A 15,148-nucleotide genomic window follows, 5' to 3' on the forward strand; every position below is an offset into this window, starting at 1 on the left:
AGCGCTATGGCAGTTACTGAGCAGCTACTTTACCCTTTGAAGGTGAACCAATAAGATGTTGGTTCATGGGGAGTGGATGTCTCATGTTCCCCAGCGACCATTCACTGAGGAAGGAGAGAAGGGTTAGGGTTACAGAAAAAAAAGAGCGAATTGTTTCTCAAAAGGCAAAACTATTAATTTTAATGTTATCCACTGTTCACTCCAACCCTGTATTTATCCATCCCTCGGGAATAAAAGTTTGTATCTTACGTATGAAACATCGTAAGTGATTATGATTTCAGTTGTTAAAGACACTTATCAAATGTTTACAAAAACGCACGTAAGTGGTGCTGACAATAATCCTTTACTTTAACGTCCATTAGGTTGATTGGTCTGAACTCGATTAGTTTAATTCTAAAAAGTGTAGATCGATTGTTCCGGAAATAGATTATCCTAGTCTGAGGCAGACATTCCACCGGTGTAACAAATTGTTGTTATTTCCAGGCTAGCCGTGGCTAGCTTTTGTGTCGCTCCCATAAATGCTGACATTTGCAAGGTAATATGAAAGAAACGGACACTAGAAGTGTCTAGAGTGGATATAGACCAAATGTAATGTACAGTGTTCTTTTAAAAATATTTATCCCGGTGTTCCGCATCCAAATCTAGCTATGTTTTAGCCAAATCGTTAGCAAACAAACTCCGCTGAGTAGCTAATCAACGACAACGGCTTGCGGAAAGTTTTAGCAAGCAAATGATTATTGCAAGCATCAAAATGAGCACGTTGGCGTTTTATATATAGCGCAGAGAGACATAGGAGTTACAAATCAACATGTATTGTATTAGTTAACATAAAGCAAGTGTAAGTCTTAGTTAGCCAGCTAGTTGAACATTCCAGACTTCTTGTCTAATATGGTGGAGCATTAACATCAGGAATAAGGCTTTGTTAGCAATGATTATGAACATAGTTTTTATGTCGAGCTGGTCATACAAGCACAGCGCTTTTGTTGTTATTTGAACCACGTGCATTTTTGAGCAAATTCTCTGTATTTAACGGCTATTTTCAGGAGCTTTAATTAAAGCAGTGTTTTGAAACTGAACTGCTCCACCTGTCACAGCCTTATTTAGGAGAGAAAGTGGGAGGAGAGGGGGCTCACACTATACCCCTGCAACGCCTTACATGTATAGTTAGTTTTGGAATGTGTTGTTCGACCGGGGTCAGACGAAACGATGATTTCAAAGAAACCACGATTATCCGTTTTCCGTCTTTCAGATTAATAATGACATGCCCTGATGCCTAGACATTTATGATGAACGTTACATAGTGTCTTAAAACCTGACGGTTGTATACCTAATAACTCGTATCCAGCATGAAAGAGAAACATGGAAACATAGAATGGATTTTCCCAACACAGAGACTCCATATCCTATGGGTTGTCAGTCCTTTTGGTGCCTTTTAACCCATAATGTCTGAATGCATGCCCACGGACTGCTGTGTCATACGTTGCATGTAATGTTTCTGCCGCATGTTGCCAGAGATATTTTGTAATGAGTAGCAAAACTGAACTCCATAGAGTCCAACACAGTTATGCCCAGTGCCAGCACCCATGTTACAGCTCAGGGCCACCATATCTGATTCAACTTTATATAATTTAAAATCACATCAAGGCCCTGATCAAACCTGAATATCTTGTATGTGTGCTTGATTGCAGTGAAAACCTCTGTTATTTGCTGCAGTCCACTGAGTAATAATTAGTTATAAATCAGTTTTGTAAGGCTAACATGCAGAGGTGTGACATAAGACGTTTCCTTCCTATGCCAGAATGTCAGGATGGAGAGTGGCCCTGGACTTCCAGACAGCCTGGTGTTAGAGATTTTCCTGTATCTGCCACACAACGTGGTGCTGAATGCCGGCTTGACATGCCGCCAGTGGTTTGCCGTGTCACGTGACGAGTTCCTTTGGAGGGAGCTCTTCTATTCCTATTACCGTATCCCACGCTCTGTGCCCCGCCACCCAGGTACTGGAGCAGCCTTAACTGTGGACTCTTATTATGCCTGCATACATGTTTAGGATGGTACTAAAGACATTGGTGAAAGATGCACATATCATCACAAGTCTTTCTGGTCAAGGTATTTTAGCTGGCAATACTTTGGAGGTAGCATCGATCTCACTGTTGAGTGTTTGGAGTAATGTTTTTTTTCTTATCATTATTTAGATGCTTGTTTATATTTGTAATATATTTCACACAATGACTGTTTTTTTTCTGAGAGAGTTAGCAGCTGTGTGTAGCCTTCACTAACTATTAATTTATCTCCTCAAAGGCATTCCCAAGTATTGATGTCACATAGCCCTCTGCAGTGTACACAGTTCGGTCATCTCTTCTAACGGTATTTGTATCTGTCCCCGTGCCTAGCGGCTGTGTCTTGGTACAGGGAGTTTAAGCGTCTGTATGACTGCATTCCATGCGTGGAGGTGCAGACACTAAGGGAACATCATGACCAGGTGCTACACCTAGCCTTCTCCCACAGGGGTCACCGCTTCTCCTCTTGTTCCAAAGACTGTACTGTCAAGGTCAGATCGCTATCTCTGTCTCCTGTGTGACTGAATGCAATCAAGCCTTGATTCTTATACAGTTATCCTGTTTACAGTCTTTTCTATTTGGATCTTTGAGAACCTGTAGTAACCTGCTTTTATGTTGTCACTGACTCGCTCAGTTTTGTTTTCGTGTCTTTTTTCTGTCTAGAGAATTGTTATTCCATCTATACATCCTTTAATGCTGAGCTAGCATGAATGGAGTTTAAACATTGTTTAGTCAGGTGGACTTGAAAGAATCTGCTTTGTTGTGTTGCTGCCTCTGCTGAAAGATTTAGTGCACATATGACTTGGTGTATGTTCTTCACGTCTTTTCACACTTTGCTGTGGTTTATGGAAAAGATTAGTTCTGTGGGTTTCAGTTGTACTTATGTGGCTCACTTAGCACATATCCCTGAAAATTATTTTTAAAACTGGAGGAAGATTTCTATTTAGCCTTAATTCATATAATCACATAAGTATGAGTAATTACAGTTATTATAGCAATTATAACTGCTTTTATAGATTCAATTGCCATGTTTTGTTGAATGGATACATTTTCATTGAATGTCAGTGTGCTATACATATGCAATACTATAAGACCGTTTACCCTGTATTGTTAATGAATTGTTACAATATTATACATAACAATATCTGAATGATTTTTGTGTGTTCTGTCCATGATAATTACAGCTTTGGGACACAGAGCGTCCAGATGGCTCTATCTCACTGGTGCACAGTTCTAGCATGAGGCAGTTTAACTGGGGCTATACCCAGTTCTCCCAGTTCAACGCTGATGATACTCTGCTTCTTGTGTCAGGGGTGTATCTGGGGCCCCACCACTCCTCATCAGGGGAGATTGCTGTTATCAGCTTAGGTAAGAAGCATAATTGTATTACTTTCGTTGATACTTTTTTAACATCAGTTTTCCCCTTCCTGTTGTGTCCCTTCTGTTCTGCCAGCTCTGTTGTGCTTTCTCTTACACAGTCTTGCTCTGACTTTTTGCCTTATCTTTCTTCCTTCCTTCATTCTTTCCCTCCTTTCTTCCTTTCCTCCTCCTTCTCTGTCTCTCGCTCTCTCTCTCTCTCTCTCTCTCTCTCTTTTTCTCTTTCTTCTTCTACTCCATGAGATCATGATTCAGGAGGCCCCTGAGAGTTTATGGGCATTTAAAACTTTCAGATTCCATATGACAATAAATAAATAAATGTTGGAATTTACAGCATATGATAGAGATTATGGATTCTTGACATGCATTGTAAGAAATATTAATATCATAAGTATATCTGTACTAACTGCTGTGTGTCTCCCTCAGAGAACTACACACTGCTGTCCCGAGTGAGGAATAAGCCATATGATGTGTTTGGCTGCTGGCTGAATGAGACTCACCTCATCTCCGGCAACCTGCACTGGATTGGAAACATGACCTCCTGCTCTGTGCTCTGGCTCAACAAAGCCTTTCAGGTCTGACTCTGCTCCTCTCACACACGCTGCTCTATTCCATCACATCACTGTTCCTACATAGTCTTAAAATGAAGAGAAAATACGAGAAAATATCCCGAATATCTGATGTTATTATTGAACAGAGCCATTGTATAGTATTACATTTGTAACAGAAAGAGGTTAGAACATCTTGGACGCAAGGAATATCTACAATTTAGCTCCTTGTCCCACTTTCGACTCTATACTGATATTTATTAGTTATATTTATATTATCTAATAAAAGTGTGGAAATGAAAAATTATGATCGCAACTTCAGATTGAGCCCAGAAAGTGTGAACCTGTTCTGCAGCCTTTCAGAAATCTCATATGTAGTCAATAGGACAGCTGCATGTTTTTACAAGGACTTCTTATTTGATTTGTTATACTTATTTTATAGACTTTATATAAAAGCTTTTTTTTTTTTTTTGAAAGTTCAGTAATGAAGAACTGTTACTGTTTTCAGTGGTTAAATATTTTGCTCACTGCTGTCATTCTGCCTCAAATTCATTTCCAAGGCAACTTTTCTCTAATGCAGTACAAGACACTTAGTGCCACCCCAGTTCTCAGTCCCATAGTCACTGACAACCACTTTTCCATAACTGTCCACCTTTCTCTCTCTCTGTCTGTGTCACTCTGGGACTCTCTCAGGACATTGAGTCAGAGAATGTGAACGTGGTGAAGCGGCTCTTTAAAATCCAGAACATTAATGCCAGCACCATCCGCACGGTGATGGTGGCTCACTGCCGGCGGCACGACACTCCAGACCTGCTGTTGGACTACGAGGCTCAGGCCCAGTGTCAACAAGAACAGCTTCAACAGGGTGGCCGCTCTCAGCATCAGCCACTTCTGTTTGACCTGGGTGCCACAGACAACGAGGAAGATGAAGATGAGGAAGATAGCGATGATAATAGTGAAGAGAGAAGGGAGATGAGGTTGCCGAAGTTCTCGTCAGTGGCAAGTCCATCTGGACTGGATAACGTCAGAAATGTGAGTGGATTTGGTACATTAAGGATGCAAAATGTCACTGACTAGACTGATAAAGTTGTCTGAAATGATATGCTGAGTTCTCTTTTAAACTATAGTTATAGTGATAAAGTGGACACGTTTTCTTTCCCTGTCAAACAAATACTCAAGCACATGCAAATTCTCTCTCTCGCATACACTTTCTCTCTTTCTCTCCTTCTCTTCCACTGTCAGAAGGTGGAAGCTCAGGATAGGGAGCTAGAGACAAAAGTTGCCAAGCTGATGGGTTCAAGATGCACCAAGGCTTCCGACCCAAAATTACTGTCTCCCCCTGCTCCAGGAGAGGAAGAGGACAAAACTTACCTCCTCTTCACCACCGGCAGCCTCACCTACTCCCCACATCAGATAGGTAGGGCTGTGTGTGTGAGTAGTGTGTGTGTGTATGGAATGAGACATGCATTATGGGATAGATTAAAGCTTATTTACCTTTTCTGTATGAAACTTCCCGTGTGTTTATGTACAAAAATGCATATGCACACACAAGCATACACTACGGCTGTGCATCTCTATCACTGAGGCCAATGCAATACACAACTCCATGCATTGCCAACGATCTGATACATTAAAGATACATATGAAACAACTGCTAATGCAATATGATATGATTCACCCCTATTGCGATGTAGTGCGATTTGACATGATTAAATTCAACACAATGCGATGCAAAAGAATATGATGCTATGCAGTTCAGTATGGGACAGATAGTTGAGTTAGTCGTGCTGCCTGTGTGCTTCATGGCGGCACGGCATATTTTGCAGATTGCATGCCTCTTGCCAAATTGTCCGTCTCTCTTAAAAAATCCAAAGTGTCGCCAAACATTTGATTTGTAGCAATTCGGTGGAATGTGCAGCTCTTCCTCCTCCATGATAATCTGTGACACGCCCGGATACTAGTGGTGTGCAGTTCACAAACGAGTCATGCTTTTTGAAGGACTCTTTGTAGTGAGTCATTCGTACCAGTTCACCAGCACAACTGAGTTGTTCTTTTTTTTTAGTCGTTCCTTTTTTTCTAATTTAACTGCTCCAGAGAATTTCTAAATAGGAGAGAACTTCCACTCACAGAACTTCCTGTTTCGTAGGAGGCGCTCGCAAGTAAGTCCAGAATTTGGGCCTATGGAACTGTACCCCCAAAAATGTAACTCATGGGGTTAAACATTTTTTTTCTTGCAATTTTCATTATGTTTTCAATATAAGGGGCCAAGACAGTAGATTCATTTCTAGATTTTTTGCAGTTTTTCAATTGTAGTAAAATACCTTTCTGTAAGTATCTGTGACATCATGCACCACAAGTCACTTTCCGGCATTATGGCTTTATGGCATTTAGGGTCATATGTGGAATGCAGAATAAAAACAACAAAATATATCTTAAACTCGGCTTTATTTTAATTTCATCTCCCAATTCATGTATCATCCAGATATGCAAAGAACACGGCACAAAAGAACACGGCATTCAAACCATTTTAATGACTGCATGGAGCAGTCACTAATGCCACCCTGAATAGTTAGCATACTATTAAATTAGCAATCAGTCGTAAATCCTAAACCAACCAATCAGCATAGATTAGCTGAATGCTAGCGTTTTATGGGCAAAATCACCCTCCCTACAAGAAAAATGAAAGGACATTAGTATTTTATCATTTCAATTCTGATATATAATCGATATTGTATTTGCAAAAACTAAAATAAAATTTGGGCCTTTTTGTCTAGAAGCAGGTGTAAATATTTATATTAGCCACTTAGCTCCATTAACTCCCATTCATTGAGGCCTCTCTTGCAAACTCCCTCTTGGTGAATTGCAGCCAATTTCAGTACAATGGCATTAATAGGAAGTGGACAAGCTTTATGTAGATGGGCTCTGGCTGCTCCCAGTCAACTGCATGCAATCGGTCGGAAACCTTTGGTATCACCACGCAGTGCACACAGCAATGGGCTAATAACAGTCAACAAAGAGCAAGAAAGTGTGGACTAATATGCCCAAAAAATAGGACGCAGTAACGTCTGCCTCTTAAGAAAATAGACAAATTATCTTACTAAATTGACAAATGTTAACATTTACCCTAGTGAAGTAATTATTTTTAATCTTTGTATTACAAACAGAAGGATCTGAATTTAGTTAAATCACTGTAGTGTCTCAACTCGAAAACCCGAGTTCGAACTCGGACAGCTGGAGTTCGAAAACCTGAGTTAGAAAGCACGAGTTTGAACTCATACAGCTCGAGTTCAAAAGCAAGAGCTTGAACTCGGACAGCTCAAATTCGGAAGCACGAGTGCGTACTCGGACAGCGCAAATTCAAAAACCCGAGTTTGATGGTTCAGCACAGTAGACAACTCTACCCGAAGACTTTAACTCATGTAAATTTCTTCGTATGTGCTTTATAAGCTTCACCTATAGCTTATTTTTCACTGGATTGGGTTGATATTTGTACTGAACAGGATCATTTGCAACATGTATTCAAGTAAATGATTGTTGCTGAATGTTTTATAGTAATCAAATTAATAAAAATAAATAATTTTTACCCAAACAAAAAATCTTTAATTTTCAAGAATGAATATCTCCACTGGTTTTCACTTTCTTGCAACCAAATTTTGATTCTGTGTAGTGTTAATATAGTTCTATCACATCTAGAAGTTATTTGGTCCTACCTTGCTCTATTAGAAAAAGCCTAGAATAGGCTTGTATACGTCTGGGTATGTTGCAATCCATTTTGCAATAATCCACCCAAACCTGTTTCAGGTGGAATTAGCTCAGGCTTGCTTTATTGTTTTCTAATGCTGTGACAATGCTCTAATGCTTGTTTCTAAAAGCTATATTTAGCAAGATCTGTAGCACTCAGTTTTTTATGCAGGACCAAATAACTTCTAGATGTGATAGAAGTGTATTAACTATACTACACAGAATCAAAATTTGGTTGCAAGAAAGTGAAAACTAGTGGAGATATTACTTTTTGAAAATTAAGGATTCTTCATTTGGGTAGAAATTATTTACTTTTATTAATTTGATTACTGTGAAACATTCAGCAACAGCTATGTACATGAATACATGTTGCAAATAATCCTTAGGGTTTCCTGGATGTTCAGTACAAATTTCAACCTAATCCAGTAAAAAATTCATAACTATACTGTTTAAGTATTTGGGTAGAGCTATAGGATTTTGCAAGGTCCCATGAATTTAACTGAAGTTTTTACATGAATTTTTCGAGAAAGTCCATGACATGAACTGGGAAAAGTTCTGAATTCTGGGTGAGTTGGCCTGGAATGACCCAGTAGCCCACCAGTTAGCTGGTATGAGTCTGGTCATTCTCCTTTGACGTTAGTGAGCTCTTTTCATTCACAGCAATGCCACAGGATGGCTGTTTATTGTCTGTTGTACAGTTCTTTGTAAAGCCCAGACACTGTACTGCATTGGAAGCCCATTTCTGAGATATTGTGTCTGGACCTCATAATAACTGATGATCACTATCACTAGTGCTAGTTAGTTCAACCTCCATCATAATTTGAACTTACTCTGTTCATGTGCGTGTGCCAGGAATCAAACGCATCATGCCTGATCAGATGACTACATGTGGGCCCGTGCTGGGGGAAGAGCGCAGTACTGAGGAGTTCTTTGACTCTCTGGATCACGTCATTGACATTCATGGCCACATCATTGGCATGGGCCTGTCTCCTGATCACAGGTGGGTATAGAGGAATAGCACAAGGTTACAGTGAATACATGTCATTCATTTTTGACTTTATTCCAGCCTTATTTAGGAAACATACATATCTTTATTTTCATTGCTTAAATATCTATTTAAGTTTCTAGTTCTGAACAACTAATCCGTGTACAACACAATCCACTTGTCAGGTCTTCGGTACAAGAGATTGGAAGGAAAAACAGTTCACATATAAAGAGTGTTCAAAAACAGCTTGTTTTCTATCTTTAAAACAGGTACTTGTACGTGAACAGTCGGGCTTGGCCAGCAGGCTGTGTGATCTCGGACCCCATGTCACCGCCGCCCATTGCGGAGGAGATTGACCTGCATGTGATTGACCTGAAGAGCCTGCGGGAGGAGAGACGCAGCCTGAGAGCCCACAGAGCGTTCACGCCCAATGACGAATGCTTCTTCATCTTCCTCGATGTCAGCCGTGACTTTGTGGCCAGGTAATGCAGAGTTCACTCACGGGTCTGTGTTGTTGACTGAGACTGTTAGGCCATCAGGGAGGTTCTAGAACAAGCACTGTTTGTGGTAGGTTGTTATATTGGGTTAGGGTTGGTTTCACAGGTTATCTGATTAATTATGGGTATTTAGCACAAGTCTGTGGTCTGGAGAACGATTTCGTTGACTGAAGCTTTAAGTAAGTGAGTAAAAAGGAACATTGTGTCGGGATATTTTAAGTCACTTCTCCTTCCTGTCCACTCAGCGGTGCTGAGGATAAACACGGCTACATCTGGGACCGTCACTACAATATCTGTCTAGCACGACTGCGACATGATGACGTAGTCAACTCAGTGGCCTTCAGCCCTGCCGACCAAGAGCTGCTGCTGTCCGCCAGCGACGATTCCACCATCAAAGTGTGGCGCTCGCCGCGCATGGTGCGCCTAGCTCAGAGCCCCCCACGTCCACCACGACCCCGTAACCTGCTCTCCTCCCTTCTTGGCCGCGGGAACGCCGCCACTAATGCTAATATGAACGGTAAACCATGATGCCTCTACCCAAGGACATAGGAGTAGAGTGAGGTGAAGGACAGTTAAGTGCACCACTTCTTAAGCTCAGGAGAAGTTCTCTACTGGTCTCCAGTGGCCATTGTCATGAAGTCCTCACCACTGAAACTGTTTGAGAGAGGACTTGTCAGCCCATAAGGACAAGTGAGCAGAACTGAGGTAAAATGGTGCCCTAGAGTGGGAGCTGCCTGTTTTTGGTGGTGACGGTAGAGATATGTGAGCCTTTGGTTGGAGGCTTGTTTAAGGAGAAAAAAGCACTCCTGGAGAAAAAAACAGGAAAAACAAAATTCTTGATATGTGGTGAGTATGCAGGAGAAATGGGGAGCACTTAGACTGTTATATGTTTGTTTAATGTATGCTGTTTCTTTTCTTTTTTTTTTCTTTCCTCTTTTTTTTTTTTTTTTTAAAGGACCATGTATCTGTTTGAAGAATACAAAATGGGTCAAAGAGTTGTTTGAGAGATTTGACAAGATATGGAATCAAATGAAGAGGAGATATGGATGTTGGGAAGTCAAAAAATTTATTAATGGTTTGTGATGTCTGCAGTTTTAAAGTTCACATAACCCAACTGTGTTGAGTTCACCCTTGTGTGCATGTATGCACGAGTGTTTTTTTTTTTTCCACACATATGTAAATGCAGACGTGTATGAGAAACATTCTAGTGAAATGGGGGAAAAAAGTTGATAGAATTAGGAGGAAAAATGTAATGATGGAAAGTTCTGTCCTTGAAGACAAAAAACCTAAATGTTCTGAATGACACAGTAGTCCTCCTCTGTTTAGCTTTTGTTTTTAAAGATGGAGATGGCAGTTGTAAAATTGGTCTGTGTGCCAATTAATACTGAATTATTTATGTCCAGTGTTTATCATGGTAGTATGTGTGAGATGGTTTTACTACACTAGATGAAGTGACTTGCCAATAGTGTTCACTTTCAGACAATAGCATGCAATTGCATACATCAGTCCTGATATGGCCTCTAAAAGCTGGTAATTTCAGATATGCAGTACCCAAGTACTAGACCCAATCAGAATTCCATCCTACATATGGTTTTGTTGCATCAGTGATCTGTATGTCACAGTGTGTAACTGTCTTTTCCCTCCCAAAGCTTTTCAGTAAAAAATGTTGTTAATGTCCTATCTTAAGCTCCCTATAGAGTAACACATGTGCTTTGAAGTCTCATTCCAGACAGAGTGCTTTTTGCCCCTTCATTTTTTTCCTGATCCACATTGACAGGTTCTCCTTCCCTTTACAATTAAGGAGCTTATTCTCATACTGAGTAACAGCAGCTTCATCCATTCAGTGCTGTCAGTATACATTGTTGGTTTTTGTTTTTCATTTGATTTGTTCCTGAAGAGAGAGTCACTGTAAGTTCTGAAACAGGTGATGCTCATCCTGTCCTGTCTACCTGGTGTCAGGCTGCACAATGTCAGAAACATACCATTTACAAACTGTGCAACTGTCGTGCAAATCAGCTACAAAACAGAGACTAAGGAAGCATTTAAAAAGTATTTAAAAACTAAAACATGACAGCCAACCAGGGCAATTATGTTTTTATTTTATTTATTGATGTATTTTTTGTTGTTGTCCCTTTATCTGAAAGATGTCAGTGTCTGTTTGGAACAATACTGAAATTTATCCGTTAAAGTGTTTGGTATATCAGTGGTGGCTTCATTTATATTAGGACTACGTCATCAAAACATCCAACACAGTCCAAGCTGCCACTATTTGGTGCTTGTCCTCTTAGGTTTAGCGCTCTCTAGCATTTTGAAGATCATTCTCATGCCATCACTGAGTGTACTATGGACATTTCTGTGATTTCAAAATGTTTGACTCATTAAAGTTATTTTGCTTTTAACATTTACTCCTTGTTGACTAAGTACCAAAACCCCACCAAAGGCATCTTGGTCTTCAAGCACACAGAAAAGCCTGTATGAGTAGGATATACAAGTCAACTGTTTTATTTTCAATGAAATGGAACATAATCAAAGTCTTTTGAGCTTTTCAGCTGAGTGCTACATTGCATTCACACTGTTATTTAAAGTCAGTTATCTTATTTTTCATTAAAGTGTACTGATTGTTTTATATCAGTTAAAGGTTGATCAAACAGTGGAATTTCTGCTGCCATTTCTTGTTTCTATTTCTGGAATCAAGGACGTACTTTAACACCTTCACACGCCACAACAAATGTAACAAATAAGATCTAATAGCAATGTACATGTAGTCCTCCTTTTAATTCAGTATCTTCATTCAGAACAAAAAAAGATCGTTCTTACCCAATATCCATGTATACGGTAGCAAACACACTTTAACCATGATATTTTTAATAACTACATAGAGGTACATAGAGATTATTGTGATGTATCACATAAGTAGCTGATAAGTGCAGTAACTGGTACATAAGCATGTGTCGACCATGTCTCAGAGAAACAAGTTTAAAACTAACAGAGCAGAACTCTGAATTAAAATTACACAACTGTATTTCTAGGGGACACCTGGATACCTTTTCGATTCTATGATTTATATAATGTAGTAGCTTAATTTCACAGAGTAACTGATTGAAACAAAAGCAGATCCCATTTAACTGATGGCTATCTTATGACTTTTTGGTACATGAAGAACAATCCGTGGGGTAATAAGCAAGAATGTCTACATAACCAATGACCATTTGGTTAAAAATTGTTTGCATTAGAATTAAATCTAGAGTAGACTTTATATGAACAGTAAACGTATTAAGAATAAGACTCATAAAAGGAACATAAATGCATTCCCAGAGATGTGCAGATTTTCCAAAAAAAAAGAGAAACTGGAAAGGTCATTTAAAGTCCTTAAACAAACACACACACTCAGACACAAAAACTTAAATGATCTGGTTTTAGCTAGAGCCTACTTTTAAACTCATTTTAATATTGCAAATCCCATTTACAAGGCATAGAATTCAGATTTGAGAAAATAATGTTTTTGGAGACCAGTGTGAAATATCAGAGTATATAAAAATATTTTTTATGACTAACATAATACAACAGAATTCTTATCAAGAGTATCCCGCAATCACAGTAAAAAGAAATAACCAAACAATATCTCAGACAGATTTCACTCACAAGACTGTATTACAGATATAATGTTTAAGGAGTATATAGCATTGCTGTCCAAATATCCAATGGTCTGGTGCTGATACAAAGCAACACAAAACTTTTAGCATGTGAAAACATGGACAGGCTTGATTTTTTCAGTGAAATAAATGAAACTAATCAGGTTAATGAAAAACCGAAAAACAACTTTAGATTTCACAGCAATTTTTGTCTAAGCACAGAACCCTAGTTTTCTTTAAATATGCATCTTATGGTCATTCTTAAGATTATATGGTCATCTCAAGTTTCACGCATGAAAAAGGGGTTATTAACATAATCGCTACAAAGAGCAACACCTCACATAAATTTTGCATCAAAAATATGAACGCTAATACAATAAAAAAAATGAGTGAGGAAAATTATTTTAGTTCATCGTTAAAAAAAAAAAAACATCAATAAAGAGGCTTTGTATGTCTTTGTGACCAACCGGTCGATAAAGTCATTTACAACTTAAAACTTCATTTTGTTCACCTTGTTACTGATTATTCATTCATTAACTTTCATCGTCCTACTTTGCTTACTTTTTCAGTTCTAACGTGCATACAATTAATCTAATCACCATTTTGTGCATTTATTCTCTGAAAGTCAGATGCGAGTAAGAAAAGAGACCCGAGCAATTGAGAGAACGAGAGTACCTGTGCATACTGCCACAAGCTCTCTGGCATTAGTCCAAACATGGTTGGAAACATGGAGACACATGAAAACTCAACTCTGCATCGTGCATTTCCTACAATAGCAAGATTCCTCAATGCTACTAATATCAGCATCAGTTAACATCTAACATTTGTAAATTTGTAAGCCGAGCGGACACATATAAGAAAATAATATATCTATTTCATCAGCTTGACAACTCAGCTCCATGAGTGTATGTATGAACTTGTGTGTATGAACTTGTTCATAATTAGTTGATTATTCTACAACAGTAACTCTGAGTTCCATACTAGACACCTTAGTAAGCGGAGCTGAAAAGGTGAAGTGATGGTATCTCACTATCGTCTATCTGTTTAACATAGTAATACCTTGTCCTTATTCCCCAAATGTGCTCTTTCCAATTTTTTTTTTACACCTGTTTTTCTTTCTTTTTCTGCACTCTGCTCTCCTGCAGGCAATTCATTATAATTCTAAAATAGATCCACAAAAATTTAATTTTCTGATTTATTAAATAACACGTACAATAATACGTTCTTTACCTTTGTTGTATGGTACTCAGAGCTGCAAAATGACACAACTATAGCATTTAGTTATGAGGATTGTATTTTCTCTCAAGTCAGCTTTGCTGTTAATTTGCTGTATGTATTCATTATTTAAATTGCTTTGGGGGGAGAGACTGCCAAATTGGGAAATGTTAATGTAAACCTGCAAAAAGTGCAAAAGTGTGTTATGGACTAAAAAATCCAAAATTTGGATGTTTCGCTCCACAACACTACCATTTGGCTGATCGGGGCATTTTCAAAATCCATGATGCAGTTGTCAAAATAATCTTTGAATTTGTGGCAACTAATTCAGGTTTCTAAGTTTAGGGGCGTTTTATGTGGGCTTGGTGTATTACATATCAGCAACAATCATGCTACATTGCTTCCATGTGATCTCCAAACCCATACAAAACGCAAGATGTCACAGACATATCAGAAACATTGCCTTTCGAGATCATCATCACACCGGTTATGCAGTTAAAGTAATGTAACATAATGACAACGGCACAACACACAGGGTGTTGAAGCTTATAGGTTATGACATTGTTTTAGATTATGGCTATCACTGTCTCATCCCACACTCTAATGACTTTCTACTGTGCAGAGTTTTGGAACATTACTGGGAGCAGTCAATAAATACCATGTGACTGAATACATTTAACTTTTTAGTGCGGAGGAGGAGGAGGTTTGCAGTTCATTATACAATGTTACATGACAGTTTCTCATGATTAGTCGCAATCTTCAGTGAGTACATAACATATAGGAGCATACATATGTGGAGAGCTAACTAGATAGCTAGACATTTGTACATTTTTTAAAGCTCTTACTCTAACACATCTTCTCCCCTTCTCCTCTACATTAATGTGACAACTTTTGCAATCACCTGCCACACTAGCATCAATAAAAACATTCTATAACAGTTTAGATTTTGTCACTGTATAATTACAAAACTGAAAATAAGTATTAACAGTACATATATTTATGTGTGTATATAATGTATATATGTATATAATATAATATCAATTATGAGGGCAGTTACATTTCAGTTTGTTAATATATCCACTACACTGTATCTCTG

At 38.7% G+C, this 15,148-nt stretch overlaps 1 protein-coding gene across 2 annotated transcripts; it reads left to right on the top strand.

Annotated features, from left to right (window-relative positions):
• The first annotated feature begins 1,807 nt into the window (after positions 1-1,807).
• fbxw5 (F-box and WD repeat domain containing 5) lies at positions 1,808-9,973 on the top strand. 2 transcript variants are annotated; one of them, XM_030769854.1, is made up of 9 exons: positions 1,808-1,994; positions 2,391-2,548; positions 3,242-3,425; positions 3,861-4,009; positions 4,676-5,006; positions 5,208-5,399; positions 8,576-8,723; positions 8,978-9,190; positions 9,451-9,973. In XM_030769854.1, exons 1-9 carry the CDS (start codon positions 1,808-1,810, stop codon positions 9,731-9,733), a joined length of 1,845 nt encoding a protein of 614 aa, XP_030625714.1. In that variant the 3' UTR covers positions 9,734-9,973. The 2 variants fall into 2 exon arrangements, with proteins under 2 accessions (XP_030625714.1, XP_030625715.1); XM_030769855.1 differs by having other exon boundaries at positions 4,676-4,978; positions 5,225-5,399.
• The last annotated feature ends 5,175 nt before the right edge of the window (positions 9,974-15,148 follow it).

Source organism: Chanos chanos, chromosome 3 (assembly GCF_902362185.1).
Source record: "Chanos chanos chromosome 3, fChaCha1.1, whole genome shotgun sequence".
NCBI classification, from domain to species: domain Eukaryota; kingdom Metazoa; phylum Chordata; class Actinopteri; order Gonorynchiformes; family Chanidae; genus Chanos; species Chanos chanos.

Coding starts and splice junctions, on each gene's coding strand:
- fbxw5 (XM_030769854.1), top strand. CDS start 1,808: ATGGAGAGTGGCCCTGGACTTCCAGACAGCCTGGTGTTAGAGATTTTC. Junction 1,995..2,390: donor CTCTGTGCCCCGCCACCCAG/GTACTGGAGCAG, acceptor CCCCGTGCCTAG/CGGCTGTGTCTTGGTACAGG. Junction 8,724..8,977: donor GGCCTGTCTCCTGATCACAG/GTGGGTATAGAG, acceptor TCTTTAAAACAG/GTACTTGTACGTGAACAGTC.